At 36.4% G+C, this 15,069-nt stretch overlaps 3 protein-coding genes across 3 annotated transcripts; 1 reads left to right on the top strand and 2 right to left on the bottom strand.

Annotated features, from left to right (window-relative positions):
• Positions 1-533: 533 nt before the first annotated feature.
• LOC112049583 (uncharacterized) lies at positions 534-2,976 on the bottom strand. Its single transcript, XM_024087529.2, has 2 exons — positions 2,717-2,976; positions 534-781 (listed from the first exon to the last, which is right to left on the bottom strand). Exons 1-2 carry the CDS (start codon positions 2,915-2,917, stop codon positions 641-643), a joined length of 342 nt encoding a protein of 113 aa, XP_023943297.1. The 5' UTR covers positions 2,918-2,976; the 3' UTR covers positions 534-640.
• Positions 2,977-5,175: 2,199 nt separating this feature from the next.
• Positions 5,176-7,365, bottom strand: LOC112049484 (uncharacterized). Its single transcript, XM_024087366.2, has 2 exons — positions 7,103-7,365; positions 5,176-5,579 (listed from the first exon to the last, which is right to left on the bottom strand). The coding sequence occupies exons 1-2, from the start codon at positions 7,301-7,303 to the stop codon at positions 5,439-5,441; spliced, it is 342 nt and encodes a 113-aa protein (XP_023943134.1). The 5' UTR covers positions 7,304-7,365; the 3' UTR covers positions 5,176-5,438.
• A 2,560-nt stretch (positions 7,366-9,925) lies between these two features.
• LOC112049492 (uncharacterized) lies at positions 9,926-11,399 on the top strand. Its single transcript, XM_024087379.2, has 2 exons — positions 9,926-10,196; positions 11,129-11,399. The coding sequence occupies exons 1-2, from the start codon at positions 9,999-10,001 to the stop codon at positions 11,267-11,269; spliced, it is 339 nt and encodes a 112-aa protein (XP_023943147.1). The 5' UTR covers positions 9,926-9,998; the 3' UTR covers positions 11,270-11,399.
• The last annotated feature ends 3,670 nt before the right edge of the window (positions 11,400-15,069 follow it).

Here is a 15,069-nt window from a genome sequence, read left to right as displayed (position 1 = left end):
AAATGCACATAACTGAAAAAGTTGGAGGTGCATGCTCTGACCGAGACCTATGCCCAAAAATGGGCGTTCCAATAATAATTAATTGACAGCAAGCAGTGACGTAAATTTATAGAACTAATTTTCTTTGACTAAATTGGACTAAACAAATACTTACTAACAATGACGAAGAACTTTTCTGACATAAAACATCTATAAAAATTTTATTTAGAATTGACATGTTTGTTTAAAAGAATAATATTAGATTTATGATGAATACTGTTTTTGAAATTACTTGTATATTATTGGAAATAAAGGCTTTATTATTATTATATATTTCTAATGCCGGATCTTAGACCATCACAAAAACGTCAAGTTTAGGATGATGACTAACTAATGCCTAGTTAGTCATCATCCCTAACTAACAACAGCTGTAAGCTTTTTAGTAGAATAAAATAAACGCGCCGGCTAAGTACCGTACCATCGATACCGTGCCAGATTGGGGTTCAAAATGCTTAAAATTACTGGATTAACAGTTATTTAAAAAAAAACACATGTTTGCCACATTCAATCTTTATATACATTAAAATTTTGGGCTCACCAAGAAAAACTAACCAAACCTTGTTAAAGGGGTTTTACAAGGGAGTCTGGTGAGGCCAAATTTTTAAACGTAAATGTAGACATCGTAACTGAGGCCACGACCGCGCTGACTCTTCATACGCAAGGACAGGGAGTTGAAGCCCAGGCCACCAGCTGTCACGTTGGCAGATGCAGAGGAATCCAACCTGTCATAGGCGAGGATACCCTGGAAATTGAGGAGATTAGCAGAAACTTCTTAGTGTATACCAAATTCAAGTATATTTTAAGAGAACTCCAAAATGACGGCCTCTAAGGCACAGTGGTATGCGCGGTGGATTAACAAGGTCCTCGGTTCAATCCCCGGTTGTGTTGATTGTTATTTTCTTAATTGGTTCAGGTCTGGTGCCAGCCTGCGGTTTAGCGTTCCGGTACGATGTCGTGTAAAAACCGAAAGAGGTGTGAAATTTCATCCTCTTCCTAACAAGTTAACCCGCTTCCATCTTAGATTCCACCATCACTTACCATCAGGTGAGATTGTAGTTAAGGGTTAACTTGCAAAGAATTAAAATAAAAAGTTGTCCGTGTAAGTATCTCTGCTTATTTTTGCAGCCAAGTGAGTCAAGTAATTACAGGTTGCTGGTGTAATTACAGATGGTTGATATTTATGAATATTTATTACCCTTTTCACGTAATAATTACTTGGAAACAAATTGTGAAGCCCCAAAATCCGCGGACGAAGTTGCAGGTATCAGCTAGTAGATATATACCTAATAATATTATAAACGCGAAATTGTATGGTTTTTTGTTACTCTTTTACCTCCGCAACTACTTAAACGATTTGGCTGAAATTTAAAACGAAGATACTCGTAAATAATAACTTGGATTAACACATAGGCTACTTTCATCCCGGAAAAATCCATTGTTCCCGCGGGATTTGTTAAAAATTAATTCCACGCAGACGAAGTCGCGGGCGTCAGCTAGTAATATTATAAAGCTGATGAATACATTTATTTGGTGTTGAGCGCAGAAGCATCGCTTGGTGGTGCCCGAAGGCAGAAGCAGAAGAGATTGGTAGAAAGACTCTAAGGGCGTCTCCTCTGAAACTCGGACCTTGGCTTAGAGGACAGTTCTGGATGGGTGTTTTGGCCTGAGTGTATCAGTACGGGATCGTGAGTTAAAAATCCCGCGTCTGGGTGAAATCGACGACCTCCGTGGCGCAGTGGTATGCGCGGTGGATTTACAAGACGGAGGTCCTGGGTCCGATCCCCGGCTGGGCCGATTGAGATTTTCTTAATTGGTCCAGGTCTGACTGGTGGGAGGGTTCGGCCGTGGCTAGTTACCACCCTACCGGCAAAGACCGCCAAGCAATTTAGCGTTCCGGTACGATGTCGTGTAGAAACCGAAAAGAGGTGTGGATTTTCATCCTCCTCCTAACAAGTTAGCCCGCTTCCATCTTAGACTGCATCATCACTTACTATCAGGTGAGATTGTAGTCAAGGGCTAACTTGTAAAGAATAACAAAAAAAAAAAAAAGTGACGTCAGAAATCGGGGATTATTTGAACACGCTAATCTCAATAACTACTGGTTGGAATTTTCAAATTATTTTTGTGTTAGATAGTTAATTTATCGCGGAAGACTATATGACACCACGCTTTGACCAATAAGAGCAGATCACCAGTGAAAAATGCAACAAAAAGGACAAAAACTAATTCCTTTTGTAAGCGTCACTTGTTGATTACGATGAAACTTGAAAATTATTTATGAAGGAGTTGAACCCATTCAAAAGAGTTCTAAGAAAAGTCGCAAACGCTTAAAAGTCGAAAACTTTCCAAAAATACTATAACTGTATTAAATTAGATACCAAGTCTTAACTAATGCGTACCCCAAAAATAGGACATTTTTCTATTTTTCCCCGAATACACGCGAAAAAAACAGCGACTATCAGCTAGTTACGAAATAATAAAAGAGAAATTTTTGGAGGATTAGGCCGTTACCGGCAAAGACGTGCGCCAAGCGATTTAGCGTTCCGGTACTATGTCGTGTAGAAACCGAAAGGAGAGTGGATTTTCATCCTCCTAACAAGTTACCCGTCCATCTTAGATTGCATCATCAATTGGTAATGAAGGGCTAACTTGTAAAAATTAAAAAAAAAATAGTTACCTGAATGGAACTTGAGTAGCCAAATTTAGCAGGTATGGTGAAGTTCAGATACTCAACACGCTTCTGGAACGTATAGGAGTTGTACTTGACGTTGCGGTGAAAGACCTGCTGACGCAGTACATTGGTGCCCAGGAACGTGTGACTGCAGTCAGTTATCACGGCAGCCGCTACCAGAACCGCAATGAATACGAACAACTTCATTATGTTAGTGCAGGATAGGAGGCAATTTGCGAAAACAACGTCCAACAGAGTAATGTGGTTTTAGAGAAATATTTGCGATTTATATATACTTCAGTAGTGTACTTTAAGTATGTGTATGTGTTTTATGTATGTGTGTGTAGATGTAAAAACAAAACTGGGATAAAGGTTCCGTAGCATTTTTTATTTTGTGAATAACTACAATTTTGACGGCTTCCGTGGCGCAGTGGTATGGTGGATTTACAAGAAAGAGGTCCTGGGTTAGATCCCCGACTGGGCCGATTGAGGTTTTCAAAATTGGTCCAAGTCTCACTGGAGGGAGGCTTTGGCCGTGGCTAGTTACCACCTTACCGGCAAAGACGTACCGCCAAGCGATTTAGGGTTCCGGTATGATGTCGTGTAGAAACCGAAAGGGGTGTGGATTTTCATCCTCCACCTAACAACTTTTATAAATAATATTTTATTTGTTTTGTAGCAGAAACTTCATCGTGTAAGAAGTAATATGAGGATTTTAAAAATGTATTTTTCGGAATTAAAATAAATTAACTTTCAAGTTATTTAAACAAATAGATGACAACTGACCATATCCTTTTTCTCTGAAACTACTGTACCTAAAATTATGAACAAAATACAGAAATTAGCTTTTTACTTGAAGATTTCAGGAAGTTTTTGAAACGCAGAAATTTTTGATGTGAAACACAAGATGGAAAAACACAAAAAAAATCTAACTGCATCATGTGACACATCAAATGAGAGGTCTTGATAAGAGGATTTTAAAAATATATTCTTTGTCATTGTGAAATAAATAGTTTCCAAGTTATTCAAGAAAATAGACCATTCCTCACTCTTTATCCGAAACAACTAAACCTTGAAAAAACTTTGAAAAAAATACATCAAATGAAAGAGCTTGTAAAAAGTAAGCGTGTAAAGGAATCTTCAATATTTTTTCTTCGTAATTTTGAAATAAATGGTTTCTAAGTTATTCAGTAAATATAGTACTCAAGATTAGTTCAAACTTGAAAACGATTCTCTCTTTAACTACGAAATTATTGAACCTAAAATTTAAAAAAAAAAATACAGATATTATATTTTACTTATTTTTACAGGATTACTAGGATTATTATTAGGATTCTGACGGCCTCCGTGGCGCAGTGGTATGCGCGGTGGATTTACAAGACGGAGGTCCTGGGTTCGATCCCTGGCTGGGCAGATTGAGATTTTCTTAATTTGTCCAGGTCTGGCTGGTGGGAGGCTTCGGCCGTGGCTAGTTACCACCCTACCGGCAAAGACGTACCGCCAAGCGATTTAGCGTTCCGGTACGATGCCGTGTAGAAACCAAAAGGGGTGTGGATTTTCATCCTCCTCCTAACAAGTTAGCCCGCTTCCATCTTAGACTGCATCATCACTTACCATCAGGTGAGGTTGTAGTCAAGGGCTAACTTGTAAAGAATAAAAAAAAAAAAAAATTACAGGATAACTTATACAAGTTCACGATCTTTAACTAACGTGGTAAATCATTCAATATTGTGCCTGTCGACTTGCATATTATTGTAAAACCTATTCATCAAGAATAATGTTAAGTTTTGTTAAATTAGTACTATATATTATAATAATCTATGAAATCTCTATCAATGTATGAAAAAGTTGCCTACAAATTACTCTCAAAACAGAGCATCAAGAAACGCGACTACCTATAACTTTACGAGTAGGTAGGTACCTATTGTATATACGGATATTGATGTTTTATTTTTTTATAACAAGCGACTTCCGCGACTTCGTTCGCCCTTACTTCCCTTAATCGCTTACCCTATCGCAAAATCCGTTCTTAGCAGATGCCAAATTTAAATTTTTTTACGTCAAAAGGTTTTATAATAATAATCAAAATATCAGGTATGTATTGAATTCATTAGACTCAATACCTTCAGAGAAAAAATTAGGCAAAGTACGAATCCGGTGCGGGGCATGCACCTCCAACTTTTTACTTGTGTGCATTTTAAGAAATTAAATATCACGTGTCTCAAACGGTGAAGGAAAAACATCGCGAGGAAACCTGCATACCAGAGAATTTTCTAAATTCTCTGTGTGTGTGAAGTCTGCCAATCCGCATTGGGCCAGCATGGTTGTCTATTGGCATAACCCCTTTCATTGTGAAAGGAGACTCAAGCTCAGCAGTGGGCCGAATATTGGTTGATAATTATAATGAAAAGATGTTTATTTATAAAGAGGTTTATTATGTAAAAAGCTAGTTAAAAAAAAACACATTTTCGTCACATTGTAATATTTATTTATGTGAACATCGCCAAAGCTTTTGGCTTACTAAGCAAGACTTACAGCCAGTTCATTCATGTAAAGCAAAAGTAACAGTAAAAGTAGTAAGTATAAAAGAAGACTTTATTTTTCAGTGAATAAGATTTCACTTTTGATTTATGACGTTACTTTGACTGTTACTTGCGATAAAGAAACTGGCGGTTAGCCGTATTAAAGGTGTCTCACAAGGGAGATTGGTGAGCTCAATATTGCTGATTTAAGAGTAAATGTAGACATCGTAGCTGAGACCACGACTGCGTTCGCTCTTCATACGCAGGGACACGTAGTTGAAGCCCAGGCCTCCAGCTGTCACATTGGCTGTTGCACCAGAGTGTAGCATGTCGTAAGCGAGGATACCCTGGAAATTAAGCAATCTATAAATATACAAAAGAGAAAGGTAACCCATCATGAAATATCAAAAACCCTCAGACCAATTATAGAAGGACCTGTATCGCACTCATAGTCACGAACAAAATTGTCTGTCATTTTCTGAAGAAAACGATCTTAGATTTAGTATATATCTTATACTAAACTAGAAGTTTTTGCCCGTTTTTTAAACAATTCAATTACATAAAAACCGACGAACACGATTACAACTATTTAACATTGATTCTATAGAGACAGTTTCTATAATCGCATTAGATCGTTGATCATATACTTTGACAGAAAAATAACGTCTAGCGAGGCAGGTCCTATACAATAATTGGTCTGAGCAAAAACCGCTTGGCTTTTGCGGCATCACCGGTTTTGGGCGAGCACAAAAGGATCGTGGTGGTGGGACATAAAAGTAGAAGAACAGGTGAGCCAAACGACCTTCTGAGAGTGTCTCATGTAAGACTATACCTCGGCTTTGAGGGCCGTTCGGGAAAGTTTAAGAAATTTATAATCCCCTAGTCCCTTTCCCTGTCCGTGTCTCCCTGCTAAGTCTAAGGGGAGTGTCCACCAGCCACTAGAACGTCGACTCCGGGAACCCAGGTGGCCAATTTACTGTTTTGGTCTTTATTATCAACCTTTTAAAATAAACACCAAATCAATTGACTTATGCTAGTCATAGAGGAAATGTTATAAAGAGCCGTAGTTTCGAATAAAACTTGACAGATGCTTGATCTTGAGAGCAAAGAAAAATTGAATTACCATAATCTCTGAGAGTACACAACTGCTCCCAATTTGAAAATTAATAATAAAGAGAGAGAGAGAGTAACTAAATTAATAATAAAATATTTATGCTACGTTTAAAATATAGACATAGTACATACTAATGCGAGAGTAAGTTTGGCTGTCTGTCTTTTTGTCACCATGCCGTATAATTAGATGAATTTAATTTTAAGAAAAAAAACCTGGGAGCAAAACAAAAGCTAATTTATTAAAATCATTATTGTATTGCTAATCTTGCTCAAAAAATTCACCGGTATACCAAAGCGGAGATGAAGTAACATTTATAGCTGTAAAAGAACAGTAGGTATTTATTTTTTCTTTTACTAACAAACGTAACAAACAAACAAAGAAATCGTTTTAGCTTAGCAAGCAAGGTACCTACGATAGTAATTTGCGAAATTATAGTTGCTACAATTAATTTTATTAATTAAATTAAAATGAAGTTATTTTTTAGATATAAGTAAGTAAATTGCCAGATGGCTAGGGTAGGTCATGGCTGGATATAGGCAATTCCCTTTGGTAAGCTACTAATATAAATCTTTAGTTAGATACATATTCTATAGCTTGACAAATTCGTTCGTAACACTCCTGATGGTCCGCACAGGCCGGGATACAGCGATATAGCGATACCCCGCGCGCACGACTTCACATTCACGCAGTCCTTTCCCCCCGTCGCCCGCATATCATGGAACATCAACGATCTTGACAAGCTATACTAAAGCTTACCTGAATGGACCTTGAGTAGCCAAATTTAGCAGGTACAGTGTAATTTAGATATTCAACACGCTTCTGGAACATGTGAGAATTGTACTTGACGTGGCGATGTATAAGCTTCTGTCTCTGTACATTGGTGCCCATGAATGTATGCTTGCAGTCACTTATCACGGCAGCCGCTATTAGAACCGCAATGAATACGTAGAACTTCATTATGGACGTTCTTTGTAAAAGACAATTTGCGAAAACAACGTTCAAATGTGTAATGTTGATATAGAGAAAACTATTTTGTTTTATATGGCTTTTAGATTAGATAAAATACGTATACTATGTGTGTGTAAGTATAGAAAAATATATTTGGGATACAGATTCATAGACCAATGTTCCGTAGTGTTTTTTTTTTATTTTTAGGTAGCCTTTTATTTTGTAGCGACGCTTTGCGGTTGTACCCGCATGGTTCTTATTTCTGTGAGAATACGAGAATAAAATATAGCTTTTGAGACTCACAAACAACGTTGCTTTCTATTGGTACAAGAATTTTCAAAATCGGTTCAGTAGATCCAGAGATTACCCCCTGCAACACCACCAACTTTACCTCTATAAATGATTTGTATATTTTATAGACTACACAGAACTGAGGGCCTAGTGGCAGTATGATACTGTGACGATGGCGTTAACGTAAACGTGAAATTCGATGAAATTGTAACAGCGCCATCTAGTGGCATTACTGCACAACTGTTTCAATTCCATATATACGCGTTTACGTTAACGCTAAACAGTATGAAAATATTGAAAACTCCCAACAGGCACACCTGGTGACCTAGCTGTGAAGTACTTATCTTTTTTTTCAATAATCTTAGTTTTTTATATTTTTAAAATAAATATTTAAAAGTAAAATAATAAATACATAAGTCTTACTTTTAATTTTTTTTTACTCCAATAAAGTAAATAATCTGGCTTATTTTTTTACTCTTATGATCAATTTAATTAAAATTATGAGATTGCTTGATTGATGAAAAAATACTCTTCGTTGTTTTCGTGTTAAGGGTTATGTTTTAGGGTAGGTGAGACCTAAGGCTAACCGTGCCCTCCAAGGTACGGGCGTGTTACATCACTAACTTTGAAAATCTGGTCTGACCATTTCATGCTGGTTCTTTTATGAAAAAGCTCATGACTGAATCTATTGGACCATACTTTAAGGTACCTCTACCTAGAGATTTTCGCTCAGTTGGAAAAGAAAAGTGATGTGATAGCACAGTGGATATGACCTCTGCCTTCGATTCGGAGGACATAGGTTCGAATCCGGTCCGGGGCGTGCATCTCCAACTTTTTTTTTTTTATTCTTTACAAGTTAGCCCTTGACTACAATCTCACCTGGTGGTAAATGATGATGCAGTCTAAGATGGAAGTGGGCTAACTTGTAAGGAGGAGGATGAAAATCCACACCCCTTTTCGGTTTCTACACGACATCGAACCGGAACGCTAAATCGCTAGGCGGTACGTCTTTGTCGGTGGGGTGGTAACTAGCCACGGCCGAAGCCTCCCACCAGCCAAAAACTTCTTAAATTGCACATAACTTTTCAGTTATGTGCATTTTAAGAAATTAAATATCACGTCTCTCAACCGGTGAAAGTAAAACATCCTGCGAAAACCTGCATACCTGAGAATTTTCTTATTCTGCGTGTGTCAATCCTTATTGGATCAGCGTGGTGGACTATTGAAAATAACTAGCCAAACCCCTATCATTCTTAGAAGATGTGTGAAGTCTGCAAATCGGTGGTGGACCCCTCTCATACTGAGAGGAGACCCGTGCTCAACAGTGTGCTGAACATGGATTGTTAATGATGATGATGATGATGGAAAAGAAAAACAACATATCCTTTCCTTTTTCATGTTGAAAAAAGAAGTTTAGTCCAGGCCGTCTTCAAATTTAATTAGGGATTACTAAAAATCAAACTCCCTAATTAATAGGTGTAGTTCAAATAGGTAAAAATATTCGAATATGTTATGTACATAAATTATTTAATTAAAATATTTTTAATTAATATTTCGTTAATGTCATTAAAATTAAAAATATGATTGGGTGTTCGATTATTTTAAATGAGATAAATCAAATTGAAATACCCATTTCATGATAAGAATGACCACAAAATAATTACCTAATTAACACTTCAAAACATGAAGACAATTAATTTACTTTAGGTCATTATGCGATACGATTTGGGTTCAGTAGTTACATAACAAAAACGCTAGAGTTAATTTCAAACATTCGTTTCTAAATACAATGATTATTATTACTATTTTTTTAAATATACCTTCAAGTTTATTTTTATACCATTAAGCAATGAATCCTCGTTTTCTTGGTTGGCCTTGATCTTGGCTTAAGACCGTGCTATTTGGAAGTCCTTTCGGGAGGCCTGGCGGTGGACATTCGTCGGATGAAAATAATGATTATGATGTTGAACTAAAAAAATAACTTAAAATATGCGGAACCTTTATAAATTATTTTTTTACTTATTTATTTTAATAGCAAACGCCCCACAGTTTCATCCAGTATACATACATATTAAATCTTTGTAATGGTAAGAGACTTTTAAAATCGGTCGAGTAAGTTTTGAGTATCATCGTAAGAAACAAACGACCAAAAAATCAAATCTTACCTCTATAATAATGTTTACATTAGTCAACAACACAAATAATAGGTACCTATAATATATTAGGTACAGACCTACGGAACCTGTTTGTAATCGTACGTTACACACTATTTATCTACACACTCAACGTCTCTGTGTTTATCTCTTTCTGAAAACTATATAAACTCCTTTGTCATCACGTCTTATTCTAATTACATTTGAAAATCGAACGGTGCAATTCCATAAACGTTTTCTTCCGTCTACCCTCTATCAAAATGAGGTTCTACATATTTACCGCCGCGTTTGTATTGGCTCTGGTTATCATCGAATGTTCGCATACCTTCCTGGGTACGAATGTGTTGAGACAGCAGGTATTCCACAAAAATGTCAAGTACGGCTCCAATATGTTCAGGAAACGTGTTGAGTATTTGAATTTCACGATGCCCGCTTTGTATACCGGCAGATCTATTCAGGTAAACATACATTACTTAATTCCTGTCATATAATTGCTAATTATAAATGTTTGGAAAAGTTTGTAGTATTTTATAGGGGGTAATCTCTGGACCGATTTTGAAAGTTTTATAAAGCCACGTTAATTATGAGTGCTATAGGCTATATTTTATCACCATATTCTCACGGGAATGGGAACTACGCGGGTGAAACCATGAGACGCCGGCTAGTATCTAGTATACATGGTCCTTACGTCATAATACTCCAAAAAATTTATAAATAAAATAGTATCTGTCAGAAGAATGTCAAAAAAAAATTCAAAATTCATTTATTTCAATTAGGTTTAGTTTACAAGCACTTTTGAAAGGTCAAGATTATGTCATAATTTAATTTAATCTAATGGTGGTAATAATAGTCGAAAACTTAAAACTAAAGTTACGAGGGTTCCAAACGCTCCTTGGTCCATGTACGCAAATATACTCGAGTGCTTAGACCATTAAAAACAAGATCATTTAAATGGTTTAAGACTCGAAGTGTCAAATGAAAGCGCACTGAAAGAGAATATTGATAACTTGATCGAGAGTGTAATTAATAATTTCATGACCTTTCAATTTTATGTTATTCTACAGAGTGCACACACTTATACTACAGCCTTTACAAACAAATTAAAAATGAGGGTATAAATCACTAGTCATTTCACACCTAATAATAATTTTAATTAACTTGTTCTTAAATTAATGAAAATAAAATTGATTAATATGCTTAGAACAATTATATATAGTTAATATATTTTATATAAGTAACAGTTTGAAATGACATGCGTTTTCTACCTTAATTTCTAATTTCTTTGTTGATAAACAGCATTCATCAAAAGAGGCTGTAGTAATAGTTCTTCACTTTTTTTAGAGAATGCCAATGATATCTGTCTATTTACTTTTCTGTCTACGATTTCCAGGGTATCCTCGCCTATGACAAGACTAACTCCCAGGCATCTGCCAACGTCACAGCCGGCGGTCTCGGCTTCAACCATTTGTCACTTCGCATGAAGAGTGAACGTAACAGGGAACTTAAGTATGATGTCTACATTTACATCTAAACGTCTACCTGGCACCATAGTCTTGAACTTTGTAATTTGTCTATGAATGAACGCAATGTAATTTTTATACGGTTCGAGTTACGAGATAATAAAAATCACAGGATCATAAATATAAAAATAAATCCGAAAACCGTTTTGTTGTTAAACACCGGCCGCTCAGAGATTGCGTGTCTGACAGGTCGTACAAATGGGACAAACATATTCGATTACTATTGTCTCGTTTTTCGTCTCTCTCTCGTGTTACATCGCCCATTCGATCACAACCTGTCAGAAACGCAATTTCTGAGCGACCAGACTTTAGTTACCTACATCAGTCACAGAAGTAGGCTCGCATTGTCTGGTTTTTTATCTGAGTGACGATATTTTACCTAATAAACACTAGCATACCAGTAGCGAAGGATGACATTTTATAATACGAGTAGGTTACCCGGTCATGTGTTTTTAGTCATGCGCAGGCGTTTATTGTACAGCTTGTATAAATGTTGTAGTTATATTAAATACCTATTTCGAGTGTATAAAATAAATTATAATTATGAATATGTACGAGTACGTATGGATTTTTAAAAGGTAAGCCGCTAGGACTCTGATTGTTTAGACTCCTCGCTGCTGTAGAATACCTACTAATGTGTGATGTACGTGTAGGTACTTATTGAAGCCTCTATTAGCTTTATGGTAAAGGTATAGAATTATTCATTTTTAAGAATTACTACGTGCAAATAAACCACTCAGCATTATACAACAAGTGAATATGTCGATTTTCTCAGCTACGAAATTCAGAGTGCGAAGTACGCACGTAAACGAAGCTTTTTTTGCTAAATCTGTACGTACTGTTACATCCCTAAATTCCATATTCATAACGCAGAGCCGTGACACAGATATAAATGTTCTGTCAGCAATATATCTGCTATACAAACCGTAGCTCTGCCTCTAACAGCCAGTCGTTCTGGTAATTAGCCGAATTGCTGTCCAGCTACGAACCTGGTTTATGCCCGCCGGTCTGGACTAGTAATAAGACTAAGCCCTGACAATACTAGCCGCCTATTAGACCCTTTGCAGGTCCTCGCGAGTCGCGAAACGTGATTAAGTGATCCAAAGTAATAGGGGGTATGTTGTCGTAGTGAGAACCATAGTTATAATATAAACAATAAACTCAGTTTCAGCTAATAAAGTGTTTTTTTTATAACACTGAGAAGCCGAGACTAACAGTACGCTCGGTACTACCAGTACCATATAATAAGCCAGGAGTATATAGGTCAAGTTTCATCGAGAATCCTTCCCTCGTGTGGCTGTCTGCTCAAGGAGGCATCAAATTGCCACATCCGGCGGGCGCTTTGACAGATCTCACTAGAGCGCTCTCAGCCTACATCCACTTCGCAGCATCCTTCCTGAGTGCGTTTTTCGACAAATATAAGTGTGCTCTGCCACGGATACGACATCTTGACATTACCTTCGAAGCCTTCGAAGATATTTTTTTACAACTACTAGTATTTTGACGGCCTCCGTGGCGCAGTGGTATGCGCGGTGGATTTACAAAACGGAGGTCCTGGGTTCGGTCCCCGGCTGGGCCGATTGAGATTTTCTTAATTGGTCCAGGCCTGGCTGGTGGGATGCTTCGACCGTGGCTAGTTTTTTTAGATTTAGCGTTCCGGTACGATGTCGTGTAGAAACTGAAAAGGGGTGTGGATTTTCATCCTCCTCCTAACAAGTTAGCCCGCTTTCATCTTAGACTGCATCATCACTGCCATCAGGTGAGATTGTAGTCAAGGGCTAACTTGTAAAGAATTAAAAAAAAATAGCTGCAATGTAAAGGGGTCGGGTTCACCACCAAGTTGTCATGGGTTCTATCAATAGTATTTATACTTAGAGTAAATTAATATAATCTATTAATACCAAAAAAGAATATCCATCCATCTTATTTCTTTAGTTTTTGTGATCAATTTTTAAATATTTAAATACATAGGACGCCATGTTTCTTGACTAATATTGAAAGTTACTGATGCGACGCTTCGTGTCGTACTGACTCAAGAATGTATTCGTTTTTGAATTTTGTATTTGGAACGGCTACGACACCGTCGTGTGCCGTGTGCTCTATCTGCCTATTATTCTTTAATCTATGTTCTTATTAAAAAAAGCGTTAAAGGCAAAAAAATAAAAACTAAATAAGTTTAGGTCAACTCGTAGTCATCATCATCACACCTACAGTTTATTCCATAATAATTTTTAATCAAAATATTCTGAATCTCTTTGTGTGTGTCATTATCTCTTCTCCGCCTCTTTTTGTCTTTCCTTTCTTGTCATTGATTTTCATTGTTCCAACTAAAATAAAAAACAATAGCAATTTTACATAAAGTGTACATTGCATGTATAATTTTATTACGAACAATATACCTAAAACTCAAATAAAATTAAACACGTTTAGGTATAGCACTGACCAGACCACATCAAAATCTTTTCATGATGCAAATAAAAGGGACTAATTTCTTAATTAGCTATGTAAAGTCCTTTTCATGAAAGAAGTCCCCCAGGCCCAGACGCGGCGCTAATGTCTCAATAGCGCTCATTGTATTGCAAAGACCTTATACTTATTAACTTAAATGTTAGTAAATATAAGGTATTTGTTTGTGATTTGGTAATGGCGGTCCTATAACTGTCATTTATGTAAGGCACTGTCAATTTTAGTTCAGGTTTTAGCTGCGCGACTTCTTTCATGAATAGAATTCTACCTATCTCGTACGCAGTACGCACATTGGTAATACAGGTTTTCTATTTCATAGACAGAATAAGTAACAAAGTTTATAACAAAAATGAATGACAATAAAAGAACCATAATATTCTCGTTTAAGTACTTGATAATAAAATAATTAGATGTTTTAAAATGATTATTATAAAACGAAAATAATTGAATACCGCCATGTTGATTGTCGATAGTAGATCGTTGCAGTTAGTAGTTTGTAGTTGTTAGTAGTTTAATTTAGAAGCTTGGCTATTAAGTATCAAATACAAGGAGTTGGAGTAGGTAAGGTTTTTCACTCTAGAACCCTGACCGCCGCCGGTTGCCATCAAACCTCGCACCAGTAGGCCTAGTGGCAGTTTGATACTGTTACTATCGCGTTAACGTAAACGCGACTTTATAAGGAGTTGGAACAGCGCCATCTAGTGGCACTGCACAACTGTTTCAATTCCATATAAATTCGCGTTTACGGTAACAGTATAAAAACATTGAAAACAACCACTAGGCACACAGTCGAATAATTTTTTTTAATAGTGCTTTGGGTACTATAAGCGTTGTTTAAAATAACCCATCACTGTAAACAAGTAAGTAAAAGAAGATATTATATTTCATACAAACCTCTGTCTTCTGTTATTGGCAAATAATTCTTTTTAAATTTCCTCACCAACTTTTTATTTGTCTTATAAAATCGCGCTAATTTCTTCGAACCCAATTTTAAAGCTAATTCAAAATGGTTAAATCGTCGTCTCAGTTTTTTATGAGTCATTATTATTCTAGACCATTTTTTATTTGCACAACTAGCGCTACGTAAGGATGCATCATCTAAATATCTGAAAAATAAATCTATATTATAATCACAGAATGAAGAATATCCAGAATGAGTATTTACAAGCAACGTGGTGAAGTAAGTGAAACCCATAAAAGCAAACGTCACGCGTCTCCTTGACATCCGCTTATACAAACTTTTTCATAGTTTGTATTTCAAAATTTACAATTAACAATTACGTAAATTAATATAATATTCAATAATACATATACTATTATTGAATATTATATTTTATATACATAG

Source organism: Bicyclus anynana, chromosome 17, assembly GCF_947172395.1.
Source record: "Bicyclus anynana chromosome 17, ilBicAnyn1.1, whole genome shotgun sequence".
In the NCBI taxonomy this organism is placed as follows: domain Eukaryota; kingdom Metazoa; phylum Arthropoda; class Insecta; order Lepidoptera; family Nymphalidae; genus Bicyclus; species Bicyclus anynana.
Note: the sequence above shows the minus strand (reverse complement) of the source record. Positions and strands in the feature narration are given on the sequence as shown.

Coding starts and splice junctions, on each gene's coding strand:
- LOC112049583 (XM_024087529.2), bottom strand. CDS start 2,917: ATGAAGTTGTTCGTATTCATTGCGGTTCTGGTAGCGGCTGCCGTGATA. Junction 782..2,716: donor GCTACTCAAGTTCCATTCAG/GTAACTATTTTT, acceptor CTCAATTTCCAG/GGTATCCTCGCCTATGACAG.
- LOC112049484 (XM_024087366.2), bottom strand. CDS start 7,303: ATGAAGTTCTACGTATTCATTGCGGTTCTAATAGCGGCTGCCGTGATA. Junction 5,580..7,102: donor GCTACTCAAGGTCCATTCAG/GTAAGCTTTAGT, acceptor CTTAATTTCCAG/GGTATCCTCGCTTACGACAT.
- LOC112049492 (XM_024087379.2), top strand. CDS start 9,999: ATGAGGTTCTACATATTTACCGCCGCGTTTGTATTGGCTCTGGTTATC. Junction 10,197..11,128: donor ATACCGGCAGATCTATTCAG/GTAAACATACAT, acceptor TACGATTTCCAG/GGTATCCTCGCCTATGACAA.